Here is a 22,501-nt window from a genome sequence, read left to right as displayed (position 1 = left end):
AGTTTCTCTAATCGCAATAGGAGAGGTGGTCTAGTGGATAAGGTGTTGGCCGCTCAATCCAGAGGTCGTGGTTCGAGCCCCACTGGGGTCACGCCCCATGATTTCTCATATGACACCAGTACTGGTTTTCCAGGAAGCGGACTTGAGAGTGGTTACAATAAGCTTGAAGCTTTCATCACAATCGAGCTAAAACAAATTTGTATAAACTAAAAACTAATCGCAATAGACAATGTTGGTTTTCTCATGGCTTGGCTCATAAGTGGATTTATCGGCCTGATAAAAGCAATATCAACCTCGAGCGAATTTATCGACTTGATATCGCTTTAACAGGTCGATAAATCCGCATATCGACCACACATAAAAACGACATTTATTTTATTATCAAATCCAGCCTACTAATAAGTATAAACATTAGATGCAAATGTCTGCAGCCTTAGGTCATCTTTCGTGGTTAATTGTATACGACGTCGCATTGTTTTAACGTAATAACGTGTGGACGTCACAGCTGGAGGTCAATATGTTTGTTTGGCTCCGCCTTCGAGAAAATACGATTTTATCGTTGAACATGTGACTACATCTAGAACAATGGAAAGGACTATAAATATAGATTTAATGATAAAACAATAATTTCATATCACATGCGCAACAACGCTATTTTGTTTTTCTGCGCATGTGATATTACATTTTCGTGTCTCCCTATGAGAGATCGATACTTTCGTACTGATTAAAAGACGATGCGCTTATTTATACATAGGATTAAATTACTTTATCTTGTGTTCATACATGTGTGAACCCGGCCTATTTTTTGTGAAAAAGAACACACTACTTAGTCATTCCATTTGAAAACATATATGTTTTAATAATGGGCCTGCTATACCAAATGAAACATAATTACTTTTTGGATATAATGGAAACCCAAAAAAATAAATTAATCTCCGTAAAACAGAAACGTCACAACTATATATATTTAGGGTTGAGCTAAAATGTGATTTCTCGACGCGATTTGCGTAAGGAGTTTCAATGCAATGCAATATCGGGTGAAGATCAACTTTTACTATTATTTAAACAAGTTATGAAGGATGCAACTTGTTTCTGGAAAATCCCGCTCATTACACTTTCTTTACCGTAAAGTTGAAAAAAAATTGTAAGGTTAAAACTTTTCTGAGATGCTTTATGGATTTGGCCACACATGGGCAGTTTAACAAACCAATTATAGCTGGATCTTTCGTAAAAAACTGCAAACTATCGTACAATTACTCGGTATATACAAAAGAAGAGCAACAGTTTTATTTGCATAATTACAATAGGTTTGGTTCTACCAATGAAAAACTCACAAAACGTAAGGTCTCAGAATGCGACAGCATTAAAGCTGCTCAATATAGATCCAAGTACAGTTCACTTCCGGTGTGGTCACGTAACCATAGTAAAGTAAGCAGTGTTAGAGTAAATCGTCTGCAGTACATTGTGATATTGATAAATTTACAAAAAAAATCTTAATGAAGAAATTTGTGAGATTTGAAGAAACAACATCCGTTCAAAGTTTTATTTTGCTTTTTCGAGACTTATTTGTAAATTATGATTAGCGGGCTCAAACGATCCTTCAGTTGTTATGTATCAAAAATGCCGAGCACTAGCAAACTGACTGAAAAGGCATTCTGTATACAATAATATATCAAATCAACCTAAATGAATTGCAAAGTTTTGCAAGATATGTCTAACCATTGAAGTTTAATTTTGAAGTATCTAAATTCATAATCTGAAAGTGTAGAGCATTGGTAAATATCCAAACGAACCTTAACAAGTTCAAGTTTACTTGGTCTTTTTTCACGAAACAGTGTGAATCGTTCTGTATACTGAGTGCAGTTAAATGGTAATTTTGTTTCCATTTAAAAGATTTCTTTTTCGCGTCGAGTTTTGGTTCACCAACTAATGTGAAATACACTCGATGACTGCTTCCTGGAAAGTAACCATACTCGCACCGGAAAGAAGGGACTGTTGGGGTCACGGTCAAAATCCGCTGACAGGATTCGACCCCGCGACCTCCGGTTTACGAGACATCTGTACAAAAATGAAAAAAGGTAAAATTTGTATCTCGATTCTATTCTATATAGTTTTGAACTAATTTGAATATAACTTAAGTAAGTCAGTTTATTCAGAGATCACTTGCAAATTCAGTCGACTAAGTTCAAGAGATACTCAGAATCCTGCGTGAACAAACCTATCTCACTATTTTTTCTATATATTTGTTTTATGGTCCTTGAGATTTTTTAAAAACTTTTTAATAAAAAGTTTTAAAAAACTGCTCAGTCTATTCTCTAAAATTGTCAGTGATATTAGAAATTATTCGTATTCATTTTTTTTGACATAAAAATAATTTCCGTAAAGTCTCATTGAACACAAAAGTATAAAAAATCCTGCCTTTTTACTACCTATTTTTTTAGGCATGTTACCGGACACAAAGAATTATTTAGGCTTTGGGAATGCACAGGTGAAACAAAAACTCTTTGAGGCCCGAGAGGAATTCCTTTCTTCGAAATATAACAACTTTTTGGACAAAACGTGATTATAAGATAGTATATAATGATAACGATACAAAATATCGGGAACTAATTAGAAGGGTCGTCAAAACAACGCTATGTATAACGATTTCCTGTGTACAAGTTTACAAATTATATTAAGACGTTTTTGCAACCAGAAAGAACACGCAGTTTTAACCCATTCATCAAAGAAGTTCCTCGCGGGCATCATAAAGTTCAGTAAAGTTTTTTTTTTTACTAAATTCTAAATATGTAAGTTGATATTGACACGATATCATTCGTAATTATATTAGCCTTCCGTCCGTAAGTTTCCGGTGGTTTCCGTACAATCAGAATCGGCTATTTCCGTGGTTTGGGCCGGGCCGGGTTTTATTAATAACCACGTTTGAACGCGCTAAATTTAGAACCGGAGATCTATCTTACTTTCATTTTCACATTTTTTTCCTTTACGATTATGACATTTTCTGTAAGTTTTTTTTTTTTTTTTCACATGGAAGGTACTCTATATGTTGTTTGGATAGATTGTAAGCAAGTTAGTGAAGAAACAATTTTTTTTTAAAACATACTGGCAATTTAAAGAACTTGTTCGTTGTTGTTCCTTTATAGCAATTGAACAAGCCTGGGGATCAGTCCTTATAATTTTAGGACAAGTGGCGCCCCTAGCGTTAAAATTTATCAAAATTTGCCGGTTCCCGGCTTCGTTGAAGTCAAGGAACTTAGTGTATGGTGGATAGTGCATTGTCGCCGTGCCAAGTGTCGAAATTTCTTTTTTTCCTATTTAAAACTGTAATTAATGCAAACGCATTATGGAAGAGCTACTTTACAAAATCAAAGTATGGTCATACATGCAAACAGTTGATTTATTCTGTGCATCAGACTAATAGAAGTATATGCATGCGAACATTTGATATAGAGCTATGCAGGAAGTATGTTATCAAACACCAAGCATATAGTGTTTATATTCATCAAAATTGCGTTACATAACATACATTTGTCTACAATCATAAAGCATTTGACAAAATGCAATTGAATGTTTGTCATGAATCATTAAGCATTTGACCAAATGCATTAATGTTTGTCGTCAACAATAAAGCATTTGACCAAATGCAATAATAGTTGTCATTAATCATAAAGCGTTTGATCAAATACAATAATAGAATTTTTGCATAAATAATCTTCCATAGAACATGTTAAAAGGATCTTTTCAATATACTCAGTTCCAAAAGAAAGTGCACTTTTAAGTTTAAATATTTCAAAAAAATCCCCGACGTTATTGTTTCATTTTTCATACACTAACTCTCGGGTATAACTCAAAATCTAAAATGCACACCAATTTGTTTACGAACTGATTTAAATTTTCGTACCAAACATTATAAGTTTTCATGAAAATAACCGAGAAAAAATAACAGAAAACTAAGTGCACACTTTCTTTTGGAACTGAGTGTATCTTAAAACTGATCATTTTCTGTTACAAAAGGGAACAAGCAAATTCAAATACATGTACACCCCGCCAAATAGGTTGACTTTGTGAATGAGGGCACAATGATTCTGAAAGATATTTAATTTGTAGATATACACAAGTCATTTATTACTGGACTGTTCAAAGATTGTTGGTTCAAATCAAATGAAAAACTTTGTCCAGTTATTACATATATTTGTATTAAGTTTCATGAAGATCTATTGATGAGTTACTTTGTTTCGTGGAAATTTTTGAATTTTAAAATAAATCAAGGACAATAATTCTTCAATATTTGAAGAGATCCTAATGAAAGATGTATATGTGCCACTACCCTATCAGGATCTATGTTATGTTATATTACATGAAGGGCTATCACTGAATTACAATGTTATGTAGGAATTTATGTGTTGTAAAATAAAGGGCAAAAACTCTATTTAAGTGATCCTGACACCGCCCCACATTCACATTTGTGTAAGATGTCATGAAGATTCATCAATAGGTTACTTGGATACAGTAAAAAATTAATACTTCTCACAAAATCAAGAGAAAAAATCTGCGCTTACTGGGAATGTTTCAGTAGTAAGCACAGTCAAGGACCACAGAAATGTTTTGACTATAGGTGAAGCTTCTTTCAAAGAATTAATTTTTATTATGGTCGACAGCTTTGTCCATATTGAAAATTCCAGATTTGTATAAAAATCGGTTAAATTCTGAACGTTTCTATACATATCATGTTAGAAAGTATTTTCATTTACGTCAGAATTTTTCTTCGATAATAAACAAATTGTAAAATATTGCGTGCAGTTTGATAAAGCAAAACAAAACTTAGAAATCACTCCATTTAGAGACTTTCAGTTTTTAGGCCATTTTGGGTCAAAAGTGAACATCACCTTTCATAATTCTTTGATATATAAATGATAGATGAATGGGTTTATGACAGCATTAACAAAAATTAACCTAACTCACTCAAGAGATCAGGCATGGTTTTCAAATATCTGACTAAAGTGTATAACGTCGGCTGTTATATAACAGTATTGAAGTTTGCCATGAATAATATCAAGGTTTCCAGTAAGTTGATTTCAAACCAGCATGAGAACTAGATTTTGTGATATTAATTGGTGGAAGTACATTGATTTGCGGCTCTATCCTTGGGCTTGGTTCGAGGCTTGGCTGTTTCTCTTTCTCTGCCAAAATTAGCTCCTGAAGGTTACGCAACATCTCCTTGGTACCTTGGTTATTGTCTTCCATCTTATGTAGAAGATCACGTTTCATTGAAGTCATATTCGCCTCCAGTTTTTCATGCTCTTTTCTCATTTCCCCAATCGTGCGGTCGAAACCAGCTGCCATAAGGCTGTTCTCTTCCTTTGTCTTTACTAAATGTTTATCCCTTTCCTCTAAGGCCTTTTCGAGAACTGCAATTTGTTCTTTCAGCTTTTTTATTTCTGTCTTCGAAGCTGACATGTCACGCCTCTCCTTTTCATATTCGTGTTTGTATCCTGTAGCCTCTAGCATTTTTATCTTATCTCTAAGTTCAGTTTCCGTTTTTTCAAGAAATTGTACCTCTGCTTTCAGTTTCTTTATTTCCTCTATGTGAAGCTCTTCTCTTTTCTGAATTTCATTTTTCTTAGCCAAAACCTTGTTAGTTTCTCGTTTCTGTCTGTCAATATTTTTTTATGGGTTTCAGTTAATGCATTCTTTTCAGCTTTAAAGCCTTTTATTTCATCTTTCAAAGTTTGTATTTGGTGGGATAAGTTCTTGTTAAGTCGTTTCACAGCGTTCAAGTTACTCATTTCCGTACTGTACACACCGGCCCCGTCATTAGACTTATTCACTTGTAGTTGAGATCCTGCAACCCTAACATATCCCGAATCCTGAAATTAATACATTTGATATATTACATAACACAGCTATATGCATAATGATAATTTAGATATTGAACGATCTATTAGAAAATTCTTTGATCTTTACAAGCATAGAATGTAACCAAACGACACCATGTAAAGCTAAGCATAACATAAATGTGTACTAGGATGTTAATTAGAACGACCCTTAAAACCAGGACAACCATATCGAGACAAAATCCATTATGGCCATTATATTCCAAGATGGCCAGCACTGTGAATCTATTCACTAATGACACTTGATATTTTTTTCTAAACTATACAAGCCATATGGTATATATTGTCCAGACAAAAAATACACATTATTCTATGTCTGTATTATTTATCCAATTGTGAACGTTTATTTGCAACACGTGACTGTAAAATATATTACTTTATTATATACCTATATAAATTCTGTAAAAAATCGGCTTGTATTTCATAATTAAATATGAACAGACAGACAAAAATTCCGTATTGTACCTTCCGTATTGTATGCTGCCGGACTATTTTCATAAATATGCATGACCCGACACATTTCTATAAATAGCGCACATAAAAACTTCACTAAGTTCCAGTTAATATCGATAAACATTGAAGATTTCGTTCAAGAACAAAACAAGAATCAAAATGGTAAAGGTATATAATAAAAGGATCATTATAACAGTAGCTATATCTGGGACTTTGTATTCCGCTCTCGTGGATTTTGCAAGGTCGGATCACACTCGGCGCTTGCGCGCCTCGTGAGATCCGATCAGGCAAAATCCACTCGAGCCGAATACTGCATCCCAGATCAATCTACTGTTGTAATAACCCTATTGTATTGGACGCACGTGCAAGTTACTCATTTCCGTACTGTACACACCGGTCCCGTCATTAGACTTATTCACTTGTAGCTGAGATCCTGCAACCCTAACATATCCCGAATCCTGAAATTAATACATTTGATATATGACATAACACAGCCTATATGCATAATGATAATTTAGATACTGAACGATCTATTAGAAAACTCTTTGATCTTTACAAGCATAGAACGTAACCATACGACACCATGTAAAGCTAAGCATAACAAAAATGTGTACTAGGATGTTAATTAGAACGAACCCTAAAACCAAGACAACCATATCGAGACAAAATGCATTATGGCCATTATATTCTAAGATGGCCAGCACTTTGAATTTATTCACTTATGATACTTGATTTTTTTTAAGCTATACAAGCTATATGGTATATATTGTCCAGACAGAAAATACACATTATTCTATATCTGTATTATTTATCCAATCGTGAACGTTTATTTGCAACACGTGACTGTACAATATAATAGGGTTATTATAACAGTAGATTGATCTGGGATGCAGTATTCGGCTCGAGTGGATTTTGCCAGATCGGATCTCACGAGGCGCGCAAACTTCGAGTGTGATCCGACCTTGCAAAATCCACGAGAGCCGAATACAAAGTCCCAGATATAGCTACTGTTATAATGATCCTTTTATTATATACCTTTACCATTTTGATTCTTGTTTTGTTCTTGAACGAAATCTTCAATATTTATCGATATTAAATGGAACTTAGTGAAGTTTTATGTGCGCTATTAATAGAAATGTGTCGGGTCATGCATATTTATGTAAATAGTCCGGCAGCATACAATATGGAAGGTACAATACGGAATTTAAAAGGTACAATACGGAATTTTTGTCTGTCTGTTCATATTTAACTGATATAAAAGCCGATTTTTTACAGAATTTATATAGGTATATAATAAAGTAATGTATTGGACGCACGTGCGTACAAAAGAACTGTATTTTTTCCGTATTTGGACGGTTCAACAGTCCCATGTTTAACATACGATAAAGCCTGAAACGCGTGAAAATATTCCGAATCTAAGTCGAGTGAAGTAGGCGCTCAATGTACAGAGTTTAATTATGCGTCTTGAAATCAGAAAAAGGCAGAAAAACAAGATTCTGTGAATCATTTTTAATTTTAACTAAAATAAAATAGATATAGAATAAAAAGGTTATTTAACATTGTACTGTACAATACGAAATATATTTGGACTCGCGGCTCGTCCAGTATGGTTTTCCCACCTAGGTACTTGTCCAAATATATCTCCGTATTGTACAGAACAATGTTAAATAACCTAATATTATCTTATTCTATGTTACTTTTGTTCTTTGATACTGAATAGTTATGTCTAAAAGATGTTCCCTTTGTTTAAATGTAAGAATTAAAATAAAGCGGGGCACGAAAACTAACTGATAGTAAAGGGGGAGGGGATGCAAAAACAAGGGAGCGCAATTGCAAGGGGAAAGGATGGTGGCGATAGGGTGAGTGAGAAGAAGGAGGAATAAACGCTAACAACAAACAAGACAACAAACACAACACAAAATACAAGACAGACAGAAAACCAGTTGAAAATAGGGGCATCGCCTTGGAGCGGTCAGTAACCTATATAAAGGAAACTGGGGGTTTAAACGCGTTTAGGGCATGCCAACCTCGCATTTACCCTTTTTTTAACAAGTTAGACAACACAATGTAAATAAAATCCCCGCCAAGAAAGGCTCTAACATAAGCACTCATTTATGGAGATGATAGAATATAATAAACATATCATTAAATGAAATTAAAGATATGATGAATTAAACTTATTTACGGATATCCAGTAATCAAATAATAGATATCTGTAAATCACTTTGAGATATCTTTAAATGCATTCATGAATTAGGATATCACAAAATAGTGAATGATAGTAAAATGCCACCCTATACGCCACTAACAAGCACAAGATCATAGTTATACAATAAGAAAGTGGTTACGCGGAAAATAGTTCCTCTGTTTGATGGTGAATATTGGTGAACTTTTAAGTGAAAGACCTGCAATAAATGACAAAATTGAATAGAGGAGATATGAAATAGTAGGTACATGTACAGTTTGACAGAATGAGAATGTCAGAATATGCATAATATGAGTTTTTTGCCTGTTTGCGGTCATCTAGAGAGTATTCTTCATACGCATGTGATTTGGTTCAAAATGGTGGAAAAAAGAGCCATCAACTAAATGGTTATTGTGGCTGGAACTTTTTCTCTTGTATAGTTCTGTTGAGTTCAGGTATTTTGGGGGGTGGTGGTTGGAATGCATGCAAAATTGCAATAGTGGCCAGTGTCTATATAGAACATTATAGTAAAAGTAACTGTGGTCTTATGCCAACAATAGCTATTAACTGCAATCGTTTCAAACATAATTATATCGATTAAAAGTGAAAAGTTAAATATTGTGTTGATGAAACAAACCTCGTCGTCTTCTGCCCAATAACTTGCCATCTCTAACTGCGGATCCTCTTTGTTTAAACTCTTCTGCAAATAATAATGGTAATGGTAAGTTTTTAACATAGGGCCATTGTGTGTGTGGCGGGGCGGGATTTTCGGAAAATTGACAGCTAAATTAATAAAGTTTTTACTTGTTCCTCTTCCTGTTAAGAGTTTGAATGTATGTGTTTGAATAATTCAATGTATATATTAAACTAAAAGAAATTATTTAACTGCATGATCGTTTGAATGAGACTTATTTTGTCCCATTGTGGCAGAAAAGGTACCGGATGCTGATAGCAAAAGAAGGTTATATTCCAAAGAGACGAACTTTATATCAACTCAACAATGCATAAAACGATTAGGTGAAACTCAATTAATATCTTTATTATTGGAATTCTCAATTGTCTATTAATATTAACTTGTGCAAGGCTATTTAAAAATGCTTTGTTAAAATATATAAAGGAAAACATCAAAGATCTGGCATACAGATACAATTAACATTTATCTGCAAGATCTTGTGTGCGATTAACCATACAATGAACTTTTAGTATTGCCAACTAATGCAATATATTCCAACGGTTTATCAGGATGTTAATATATCAAATTACTTGTTAAACGAGGTCATATAATTATCTTTCTATTCATGCAGAATGATAAAGATTACTATTGATAGATTATATTAAAACTAAAAATACCAAGAAATTAATTGTAAGGGACAATAATTTTATCATTGGATGATTTGGATTTTCTTAAGGATGGCTTTGTTATATCTAAACTAAAAACTGCTATTTAATTAGGACAGAAGATTTATTTTGCTTTTACCGTAATCATTACTTTTTCAGTGATAAAGGAGTAGTGTTCCATGTAAAGTTAAAATATTGTCGGCTAAGAAGGCTGCAGAGGGTTCAGTCAAACGCTTCTCTGTATAAAGCGCTTTAAGGCTATAACAGCGATTCACAATAATCTTTATTTTAATTACTTGTAGATAGTTTAAATTTTTGATATTGTCTAGAAGATAAAAAAAATGTTGTTTTTTTTAAAAAAAAAAAACAACCCAAAAACAGTATACTGTTCCAGCGTTATAATAAGTAACTTAAATTCCTGATTTTTAAGTATCAATCTACGATAGATATTATTGACTGATTTTTTGCGTGACCATATGTCGTACTGGGTTATGGTGAATGTATCATACTCGTGAAATAAAGTTGTTGATTCAAAATCAAGTAAAAACTGAAAGGTTATGGTCATATAGAATTTTACTGGAGTCTAATAATGTCCTCTACAACAACAAAAATATAAACAACAAATGGTATAATGGTAATCTCTGTAGATTATACGACATGTATATTGCTCATACTCGGTGTTACTATTGTATTTTCTAAAGTATATTGCTTGAAAACATAAATGATTACGATCATTTCTTTATAGATAGCACGGTTATTGCACGATGTCTAAAACGCGTAATATGATGCCCTTTCAATTTTATTACAAAATCTTACCTGAGCAAATTGTTTTTCATGAAAGTTTCGTTCTATTTTAACTAACTGGTACACCAATGTTTGCAAATACATGATATTTTGTTGGAAAAGCCAATTTCATAAGTAAATACTCAAACACCTTTAATATTTTTCAAAATTCAAGGTTGTTTTTGGGGCTCAAACATTTTAAAATATATGTCGCCATATTACAATCGATGGCGGTTATATACACAAAATATGAGAAAAGTATGCTATTACAAATGTGTGAGAGACATATTTAAAATGACATGTAGATTTTTTTATTTCGTTCACATTCTTATATCTGAGAACACATATTTTAACAGATAAACAAATAAACTAGTATACTACCTACTGTAATCACTAATAATGTTCATACCACGTACAGAGATGGCATATATATTAATACTGTTTTTATTTATATTATCAACACTTTATAAGTTGCCGTGATTTAACATGATAAACGTAAATATTTATAGAGAGTTTCAAATAAGCTTTCAGCTTCCTACTCAATCCTGTATGCCTTTTTGATATATGTACATGTTGTAAATGAATTGTGATTAATAAAATATTGTTTAAACCAATACTGTTTTTGCAGCCTAATCTCTTATATTGTGCTTACGTTTTGCACTGATATAATCGAATGCCACTGACGCCGTACATAAATATGTATAGTTTTAATATACCCGCTTAGCTCAGTAGGTAGAGCGTAGGTAGAGCGTTGGTCTACGGATCGCGGGGTCGTGAGTTCGATCCTCGGGCGGGGCGTATGTTCTCCGTGACTATTTGATAAACGACATTGTGTCTGAAATCATTAGTCCTCCACCTCTGATTCATGTGGGGAAGTTGGCAGTTACTTGAGGAGAACAGGTTTGTACTGGTACAGAATCCAGGAACACTGGTTAGATTAACTGCCCGCCGTTACATGACTGAAATACTGTTGAAAAACAGCGTTAAACCCAAAAAACAAAAACAATCTTTTATGTAATGTTCAAGATATAATTATCTAAACCTTATTTGGAATTTGAAAACATCATCACTTCTTTAACTATACATATATAATCATCATTCATTAAATTTTCAGTTCATCAAGGCATTCAATAATAACTTGAAAATAAAATAATGATTTCAGATATATTGCAGTGAGCTAATTTTAAATTAAACATCATTTCAATATGATTGATTCCATTCCAACGGCAGAAACTACATACAAAAAATATTGCTTTAAAACTTACCTCTGTTGATACATAAATCTTCCTACATAAATGACTGTTGTTTCGACTTTATGAACTGAAATATACGTTATATATATATATACAATCAGGAAACTATGACATGAGCTGTTTTAAGTATACACGTGTCTTTTAGTCAGTTATTTCTGTCAGTTCTTTGTAAGACTTTGTATTACAATATGTATTTTGCTCCACTGGTACAGGTTAACAAGGAAGTAAAGTTAAATCGGAAACTACCCGAGTGTCTCGGCTATAGGCTCTGTAGAACATGTTATTTGCAAAATTGTAAACCTGTTATGCATTGATATCTACATATAAATGACCACAATTTGGAAACTTTAGAAAATGTTTCAACGGAGTTGTCTGGTATATATCCAAAATCAATTAGTGATGAAAAGCACATATGTAGAGGATATATCATTTTGACATAATTTAATATATATTTTGATTATTTCCTCTATTATCTCTATTCTTCCGTCCGTCCACCTATATGTCCGTCTGCCTTCCCATGTCCGCATATCCTCTTTTCTCGGGTCTTAACTTTGTATTCTCTTACTGATTTCATTTAAACGTGACATAGTACTTATCACATTATTGCGGAATTACATAGATTTCGTCATTCTATTCCATGGTCAATTTTAGCAGGGGCCAAAGGTCAATACTGGGTCATTACAACCTTGATTCAATTATATCTAACCATGGTATAATTATATCATTATAGGTGATGCACACAATCCGTTGTCGTATCTTCAAGATAAATGTCAGAACACATCACAAATGCCTTAAAGTATTGCACTCGTTAAGAATATAGTTTAATCCGGGTGATATATTGTTTTTGTAACCCGTCTTCTAACTTTATTTTAACTTGCACATATGTCAGATGCAATGTACACAATCCGTCATCCTATCATTAAAGCTATGGCCAGGAGAGCCAAATGGGTAAAATATCTCATACCAAGATTGGCAAGTACATTGCACATAATATGCTGATCTATCTTCAGAAGTGATCAGAAATTTTTTAAATATAGCTGGTTCTTATTTAGGGCATGACATTTAAATCGTAATGCAATTGTATTTATCATCACATGTTGGTGGACAGGGCACAGATTCCGTCATGTTGCCTATAGGTTCAATAAATATAAAGGGTCAAAAGGTCAAATATACCTGCACTTTCATAACTGAGCTAACCTTATATATATCCCATCATTTTGGATTATATATCATCATTATGTACTTAGTTCGTGATTTTATACAAGATTTTCTTTTGTTCTTCTTATAAAATTAAGTAAAATATAACTTCCTTATATGTATACTATTATTGAAACGCACCTTTAAATAATCTGTTGATATATTAAATACCATGAATAAAGGAACTAACTGATAAGTATACTGTCAAATATAACTGAAAATATGCCAATTGTAGTTAAACATTATCTCCTTTACCGTTCGATGAAGACGAAACAAGGAAAAAATTAACAGTTAATCATGTAATTGCGGTTTTCATGAATTCAGTAGACAAGGATGTACATACATAGGCTCTATTGTTTAAACGTCAGGTTGGTTACAAAGTACAATGTATGTCATTTAATGACGACCGGCTGGATTAAAAGATATTCATGCGACACGAGACGAAAGATATTTTACGTATGACATTTGGATTGATATAACAGAACAGTTCAACAGAGAATTTTGCTGAATTATGTCTCTCTGACCAGGAATTTTTAAATGCAGATGTCTCTTCTTTATGTAAATTCATTCGCTGTATTTCTCTATTTGTGCTTAAAGTCATAAGATTTTCTTATGGCACATTTTAGCAACTGTTTAACACTGCCAAATTAATGAACTAAAATCAGTTTGATATCTCGAACGTCTTTACTATGTAATGCATGTACAACATTTAGTTCTACTGTCTGTATATGATGCCGCGGGACGGTCTTGAAATAGTTTGAATTAGTGTTACGATTGTGATAGAGAGCGTGTTGATTAGTTTTTAGTTTACAGTATGCCCGGTCGAGAAGCAAATCTGAATTTAGTACGCAAAGAAAAAGTAATACAGATTTTTATTAAAAATAAACGTTAGAATAGATTTCAAGGAAGCAAATATTTTACAATTTCTCCAATTATTTATAGCATGACTCTATAGACAGTCAGCCATTAATGGTTATGAGTTATCTATCTTAAGTGTGAATTTAGTAGTATGTAGACACAAATCAGACAGCTGGTTGAAAAAATGAACAAATGTTGGGAGCTATCTTGTTTAACTGCTTATCTAAACTTACAATTAGAAATCAAACATTTCATTATAGTTAACTCTCTTATCTGTATATGTTATTCCAGGCCACGCAATATCTTGCAATTAAATCACTTCTTTAATCATTAAAGAAACGTTTAGAATATGCAATATATGACAAATTAAACAAAATTGAAAGAGAGAAAATGTAAGTACAACACGCAGTGTGGATAGTTTTCAAATTTGTTTTGTTAACTATCACAACATCAGTCTTCGTATAGATTGTATTCCTTTCTCTATAAAACATTATGCAAAATGTTAAAATGGAAGTATTGATCTTTTCATACTTTTAGTGCAACCATGTGTTCCATACCCAAATAAAACTTACAAAAGGACCATTTTCTGTAAAGAAAAACCCAACGCCGAATGTTTTCAGAAACCTAAACTCTAAATTTTTCGCACATGTTGACCATAAAAAAATAAAGTCCTGCACTACTATCATAATAACAGGTCTTGGTTGCTAATTCAAGTTCAATTTTTAAACAGCTTTTTATGCCTTTTTAACAGCAACAACAACAACAAATTGTTTTTGTAGTATCGACATAACATGTGTTTGTCTAATAAACACACATAATACTAATAAATAACTATTTGCAAATGTGTAAATTATACATTTCTATGTACATGTATTATAAAACATATTCATGGCAATAGTCTCTCTGCCCGTAATTTATATAACTCGTTGATATATCTATACATATTTATGGTAGTCTTTCTATTGTCTGATGTAATCAATGTGATGAATTTCTGTATTTAACATTGTGATTACACTTTCTATCAGTTCTAAGAGCTCTATTAGTAATAACCTTTCTGCCTGTTTCGATAGCAAGGCTATGTGCTGAAAGACGAAAGCATGTAAGAAACTTTCTGAGGTAGTCATTTTGTACCAAATCAAGGTAAGGTTCTGAATTTTACATGATATTATAAATATCAAAGTTCCAGTTCTGCTTAGATTGGTCTCTGAGCTGATTCTGTGCCTTGGAAAATAATTTATATTTTTACCAATATTGTTCCTCAACCTAGTTTCAAACTTCACCTGAGAATCATTCTGACCAAGTTTCAAGAAGATAGGGTCATAAATGTGGCATGACCTCTAAAATTGTATTTCTGCGTAATTTAATATTATTGAAATTTTGATATGTAAATATTGACAGATTGATCTTTTTGTCGCCTTAATTTAAGAAATTTACTTTTAGTATCGTTAAAACTATTTGTAAAATAGAAAATGACGGGTTAGCTGTTTAGTTCAGTAAAGTTTATAGTATATTTCTTATAATTCGTGAGGCATAAAAATACAAAACTTTATGGTGAAAAATACACATATAATGACCCTAAATACATATGACTCAATTATTATATATAGATTATCACGATGATGAATGTTTTATAAAGTTGAAAGCAAACTTTAGCTTGCATGATAATTTTCAAATAGGTAAATATACATTTACTAATAATATCTGTCATGTATATTTCTATCCGAATCGTAAACACATGAGTGATATAAGATTCTTTCACTGGTTGTAGGTGCAGATGGGAATATCCGGCCTCGAGGGTAACTGTTTAGGTGGTAACGAGGCTCCCTGCCGAGTTACCGCCTAAACAGTTACCCGAGAGCTGGATATTTCCATCTGCACCTATAACCAGTGACAATCTTTTTCTTGCATACCGATTTCAAGAAATAATAATAAAGATAAAATCAATCGAACGGCTTTCTTTTTAGAACTATTTCTTGTAACAGTGTATTTAAACAAACGTCCGTAAACAGGAAAGACGTCATGACGTTTCAAAACAAATAACAATGTTTAGTTCCGGTTTTGTTTTATCAGTTGCAGCGTAACGTTATGAATTTTTGATAAAATAACGTGATTTGAATCGAGAAATATGCTATCAGAAACCAAAAGGGACTGTCAAGGTACTGAATTTTTATTCCGTTTTTTAAATTAAATATAAATTACTATATAAATCTTCTACATATATGTAGTTCGTAATACGTCATTTACAGCACGAGGGTCATCTTACACCCCGGGGTGTAAGATGGATTTTTCCAGTACCGGTAAAAATACCGGAAATTCCCGTCTGGTATGCAAAAATATTTTTTCTTGCATATCGTATACATTTTCATTCTGATAGATAATTTTACTTGCAGACCGTATTTTACAAATAAAAGAATAAATAAAGCTTTATTTTTAGGACTTTTTCTTATAGTAGTGTATGTATACAAAGCGCGGGAAATTGACGTCCGTAAACAGAAGTGACGTAATGACGTTTCAGTGACGTACAATAACAAAGTTCCACTTTAGTTTTATCATTTGTAGCGTAACGGTATGTTCTTACCATAAAATAACATATGTTGAATCGAGAAATATACTATGAATATACTATAAGGAACGGAGAGAAACTATCAAGGTACCTGATTTTTTCATGTAAACAATATATCAATGCATGGATTGCTAGTTGTCATTAACTGCACGAAAGTCATCTGGCATGGGGGTGCCTGATGGGTTTTGACGGCATGGGTTAAATCACAGGAGACGCCAGTACGGTATGCAAGAAAATAAATCCAATGTTAAAATCCCCCATTTTTCGTCCCCAAACGAACAAAAAGAAAGGTGACTAGTGGGGTGAAATATCAAATCTATGGGGAAATTTTTATAATAGGAGATCTTGTGAAAGAAAATTCAAAAAGTGCCAATTATCAGAAGAATATTTATACTAAAAATTCATAATCAAAACACCGTGGTTATGTTTTTCGCAACCCTTTTCTAGTGTAGTTCTGTAACTCGTTGCAAGTTCATTTCGCCCTTTTAAATACAAGACTGTTTTTGCTTTTATTTATGTCCTTCGGGGAATTTTCTCTTAGCATTTTGATTTTTCCCCTTACTATCATGGCATCACTCTGTCCAGATCACCCAAATGGGTAGTGGCAGTAATGACAGACAGCAGACAAGACGAAGAAGACAACTGACTTTTAGGTGGGTTTCCAAAAAACAAAAAAGTGTTTAAAAGGGCTTAAGAACAAGAAGAGGCAGCGACTGCTAAAATTGTTCTGGTTGATTTAAAAAAGAACGTCTTAAAAAAAATTATGCTAAAAAAGTTTCAAATTTTAAAAAACCCCAGTTAGGTTTAAACCTACTGTTTGTTTCACGTTAAAAAAAACCCCATGCTTATCCCAAAATTCCGGAAAAAAAATAAGTTACTAGATCCTCACGTATTTAAAAATTTTTGTGTAACATATTACAATTTTCTACCTTTGAAAATAAGTTAAAAACTGATAACGTGATTCAAAAATTTCATAGAAAAAAAAAGTACCCAGTTGATTTTCCAGATTTTAAATTTAATTTATAATATATTTTGTAACATTTTCGAAAAAGTCCCTTTTGATCGAAGGGGTTTTTAAAATTCGGCCCCACGGAGGGTTTTTGATACATGATAGCAAAAACTTTTAAAACAACTTTTATCATAAATAAATTGGATTCAGATAAAAGAACTGACGGCGCAATAAAAGAACGAGTCATTAAAAAAAAGACATTCGAACATTTAAAAAGTATTTTAACTGAACGTAGAAATTAGTAAAAAATTTAAGGAACAAATTGTAGAAATAGTACTATTTTTTTTTTTTAATCATAGGATGAAATTTTAAAAAATTTTTAAATGAGGGAAAAGTCTATATTTCTCAAAAAAATTGGGCTATAAAATTTTCCCATTAGCTCTTGGTAGAGCATCTGCTTTCAAGAAAGGTTGCAGGTTCGTTCTGTTTCGGGCTGCACATTTTCCCCCCTATTACTGCAATAACGTTCGGTGTACCCATGCACAGAACAGAGAGAAAAGCCTTGTCTGTTATACCCTACCCTAGATATCTAAAAAACCTGGTCATGACGGGGAAAAAGGGACTAACCCCTTTTAATCGTACTTTCTTACCAAAGCGCGCAGTTCGGTGAATGGGTACCCAGCATATTGAACAAGATGTAATTTATCTTTCATCGTGTACCAGTCACTTTGTCTCAAAATTTGATATTGCAGAGATACTTCACATATTTTTTGCTTTCGTACACGTTATAGAAACAACTTGCGTGAACTTCCTTAATAAACATCCGGTCTAGAGGTCACAGCAGTGTGCACAAGTTGGTCGAAATGTAAACAAACAAAAACAGAATGCAAAATATTCATATATTTATGCTGCATATACACATATTAGCGTACACGTGTAGTTAAACAACGACTGATATACATTTTCACATCACCCAATCAGAATGGTTTTGTAATCTAGACCTGAACTTCACTAGGGAAATTCAACGAAGTTTTTTTGTGTATACGTATAACGTTGAAAAACTATAAACTACACGTTAATTGTTTCTCTCAAATAAGAAATATTGAAAAAATGTGACCGGTACACAATGAAAGATAAATTACCTCTGGTTCAATATCAATATTACACATATCATTTACCGAACTGCGCGTTTTAGGTATGAAATGCGCAATTGAAATGGGTAAGTATATTTTCCCGTTCATGACCATGGTTTTGATAGAATACCTAGGGGTAGGGTATAAAATGTACAGAGGCATTTTCTTTCTGTTCTGGTGCCAGTGAGTGTTCGCCGGATTATCGGCTTATTCGCTTTGATACCTAACGGCAATTTTCATGTAAAGAAAAATATAAGCTAATTTTGCCAACATTTTAATAGGTCAAAACTGTCCAAATTTCTCTGACGCGTTTCTTAGAATATGAACTTACTAACTGGTAGTACCGGTGAAATATATCTTACACTGAATCTTTTATATTTGCCCTTTTAGCAGCTGGCGAACGGCAAAGACAGCAAGCTTTGTCCAAATTTAAGCAATCATTTTACAAATTTCGAGGAGATTTCAATTGATAGGAAATTACAGTTACAAACTAAATACCTTTCTGCAACACACGAAGTCATTAGCATTCACTGTCGATCAGTATTTTGACTAAGATTGTCATTCATTAATTCCAATGATTCAAAGACAGAGTCTGTTGTTTACATTTTTAATCGTAACCGGTGCTCTTGTAAAAACCACTATATTTTAAAATATCGAAGTATGCGAAGAGCTCTGGTACGGTCTGGTATGGTAAAAATGTACGGTTCGAACCAACATCCTTGTTGTATACGCTACTATAAGACAAGCTCCCTAGCGACCACCGCCAATGGTCTGATCACGTTCAACTGAGATCAGTACCACACTTTATATCATAAGAGTGTAACAACACTTAATAAGTGAAAGCCTATTATTTCGTGACAGAGCTACATGTTATTAATCAACTGAAACTGAATAATTTGATTAAACGCCTATTTTTATACAATAATATATTCAATGGCGTTGTACATAATAATAAAAGTAGTTATTATAGCAATATTAATAATGACAATAATAAAAATAACAGCCTTATTTTAAGAAACAATCATGACCGCACCCCTCCCCTTGAGGTCATTTTACCCCTATTGCGAATACCAGTGCTTAAAGCATCTGGTACGCCCAGACGAGCTGCATATAGAGGTTCAAACCCCGGTTAACGGTGCCATCATATACTATTTAAGAACGAAATACTATACACTACCCTACCCATACAGCCTTACCAACAAGTGCGTTTATTAAACAAACCTTGGAAATATAAATGTTGAAATGTAAAACCTTTTACAAAAATTTAAGAACTATCACCTGCTGTTTTCGCATGATAAACAGTTATCAAAAAATTTAAAACAATGCCGCGAAATCTCTGAAATACAGTGTTTTAAGAATTTTTTTGAATGTGTCAAGGCCTAACTAAACTAAAGGAACCAGCGTGGGAGCCATGGTAGCAGATGGCGGTTTTTTCTAGTACTTCGGACTTCCGAGCGATGTGGCCAAGTCAGACGGCTTCCGATATCTTACGAGATGCAGACCTGAAAATAAAAAGATACCGGTTTACATCTTACTTGAAGAAGAAATAAAATACATAGTAAACTTCATACAAAGCATAGATTTTTAAATCCACAAGCCACCCGAAAGATAATTTCAGCCCGCGAAAATACATGACATTTCAGCCCAAATTAGCCATATCTCCAACTGGCCTTAAAATGTTAGGGGAATGGATAGAGACAAATGGCCACTTGCATTCTGTACTCAGTTTCAAGTATTACTTGCAGAGCTGGACAAAAATACCTGTCAACCGATTACTTTTTTCACTATTTTCAACTGTGTGAGGCCTATATGACATTTGACAGTTCACGAGACGCTCAATGCTGATAGTGGCATATATGCATTTCAAGCAGTTATATGAAAATGATGCCATCAAGCTTACATTCGCATCTGCCAGAATTTCTGCAACATACCATTCTTAAACTTGTTAATCACAAACTCACATCAACAAATATTTCAAACATCAAAACTGCCTTCACTTCAAGGTTTTATCTCTAATGACAGATTTTGACCCTGGCCAATTCGAATCTGTGGCTGGAAACTACCAACTGCTACCTTAAGGACCAAGACATGCATCTCCATGGACTGTCTGGCACCTGATTCTAAGAAAATGATCTATGACAAATAAAATCTTACCAATATTTAAACAATGCTTTATTCTTCTTGCAAATTGCACATGTCCAAACAATGTCTACAATATTGTGGATTTGGCCCCATTTTGCACACATATTTCTTACTGCATCTATCTTTCTGACATTAAAAAAAGACTTACCTACTATTACATGATGGCCATAAATGTACTGTATTAGCATTGTGCACAGCCCTGCATACTTGAGGAACAGAATTAAAAGCAGCACAGCTTACTTACCCAAGTCTAACTGTACTTCAAATCCGCAAGCTTAGGAAAAGCCGCCCCTGTTTACAAGTACTTTTTCATATTACCTTACATACAGTAAGTATAAAATAGCTTTAGATAAATATTTTACAATGCACTTTTGTTGTTGTTGTTGTTTTTGTTGTTGTTGTTGTTGTTGTTGCCAAACTTACCTATTTTAACGAATTCGAGCAATCTCCCAGTATATCTCCGAGAAACCGTATCTTCTCTTAATTAAAAACAAATATCTGCAAATGTTCCCTCACTCCAGGACCTTAAATGCACCCAAGATGTATCCACTCTCTACACTTTTCTTCTGTCGTCATGTCCTGACACCGATAAAGCCACAATAGAAATTTGTAAGAACTAAAATCATACCTGCCACTCGAGAAATATCTTCGAAAGAAATATCACCACAGAATCCAGTTCCGAGCCTTGTGAAACAGCCATGTATTTACAAAAATGCCAAAAGTTGCACCTATATTTCCTTTAAATAGTCCTTCTTCCTTTAAATTTGATATAAACTACAAAGAATGTGTTTCCCGCTAGAAATTTTAAGAAAACCCTACACTACAAACAAAAATAAGATTTACTTCCCCGGTAAAATCAGAGTTACCTCTCCTTAACTTCTACCATATCACAAACAACATCTGTCTATGTTATGAATCCATTCAGCTCGGATTTTTAAATAACACATACTGGAGAGCTTGAACAACACAAAAGAAAGCATGAAATAGTACTTACAAAAATTGACAAATGTCTTAAGGTAGCAGATGGCGGTTTTTTCTAGTACTTCGGACTTCCGAGCGATGTGGCCAAGTCAGACGGCTTCCGATATCTTACGAGATGCAGACCTGAAAATAAAAGATACCGGTTTACATCTTACTTGAAGAAGAAATAAAATACATAGTAAACTTCATACAAAGCATAGATTTTTAAATCCACAAGCCACCCGAAAGATAATTTCAGCCCGCGAAAATACATGACATTTCAGCCCAAATTAGCCATATCTCCAACTGGCCTTAAAATGTTAGGGGAATGGATAGAGACAAATGGCCACTTGCATTCTGTACTCAGTTTCAAGTATTACTTGCAGAGCTGGACAAAAATACCTGTCAACCGATTACTTTTTTCACTATTTTCAACTGTGTGAGGCCTATATGACATTTGACAGTTCACGAGACGCTCAATGCTGATAGTGGCATATATGCATTTCAAGCAGTTATATGAAAATGATGCCATCAAGCTTACATTCGCATCTGCCAGAATTTCTGCAACATACCATTCTTAAACTTGTTAATCACAAACTCACATCAACAAATATTTCAAACATCAAAACTGCCTTCACTTCAAGGTTTTATCTCTAATGACAGATTTGGTCTAGTCGCGTAATGGCTGCCAGGTATTTGAACACTAATTTTTCACTTGGCATGGCAACAGAGATCTAAATTGAGGCTAGTTTTGTTTAAATTTCTTTGTGGATGTATTGTTGACATTTTGGTA

At 33.4% G+C, this 22,501-nt stretch overlaps 1 protein-coding gene and 1 long non-coding RNA gene across 5 annotated transcripts; both read right to left on the bottom strand.

The window, feature by feature from the left end:
• Positions 1 to 3,119: 3,119 nt before the first annotated feature.
• LOC123533538 (uncharacterized) lies at positions 3,120 to 16,756 on the bottom strand. 2 transcript variants are annotated; one of them, XM_045315195.2, is made up of 5 exons: positions 16,616 to 16,756; positions 11,919 to 11,973; positions 9,170 to 9,232; positions 6,710 to 6,805; positions 3,120 to 5,867 (listed from the first exon to the last, which is right to left on the bottom strand). In XM_045315195.2, exons 3-5 carry the CDS (start codon positions 9,197 to 9,199, stop codon positions 5,583 to 5,585), a joined length of 411 nt encoding a protein of 136 aa, XP_045171130.2. In that variant the 5' UTR covers positions 9,200 to 9,232; positions 11,919 to 11,973; positions 16,616 to 16,756; the 3' UTR covers positions 3,120 to 5,582. The 2 variants fall into 2 exon arrangements, with proteins under 2 accessions (XP_045171130.2, XP_045171129.2); XM_045315194.2 differs by lacking the exon at positions 16,616 to 16,756 and having other exon boundaries at positions 11,919 to 12,064.
• Positions 16,757 to 20,061: 3,305 nt separating this feature from the next.
• On the bottom strand, positions 20,062 to 22,329 carry LOC128547450 (uncharacterized). Of its 3 annotated transcripts, none has more exons than XR_008366564.1 (3): positions 22,311 to 22,329; positions 21,743 to 21,852; positions 20,062 to 20,108 (listed from the first exon to the last, which is right to left on the bottom strand). It is a non-coding gene; the product is annotated as an uncharacterized LOC128547450 (long non-coding RNA). The 3 variants fall into 3 exon arrangements; XR_008366562.1 differs by lacking the exon at positions 22,311 to 22,329 and adding an exon at positions 22,111 to 22,282; XR_008366563.1 differs by lacking the exon at positions 22,311 to 22,329 and adding an exon at positions 22,126 to 22,282.
• Positions 22,330 to 22,501: the final 172 nt, after the last annotated feature.

Source organism: Mercenaria mercenaria, chromosome 12 (assembly GCF_021730395.1).
Source record: "Mercenaria mercenaria strain notata chromosome 12, MADL_Memer_1, whole genome shotgun sequence".
Classification (NCBI taxonomy): Eukaryota; Metazoa; Mollusca; class Bivalvia; order Venerida; family Veneridae; genus Mercenaria; species Mercenaria mercenaria.
The sequence above is the reverse complement of the archived record's forward strand: the minus strand, read 5'-3'. Positions and strand labels throughout refer to the sequence as shown.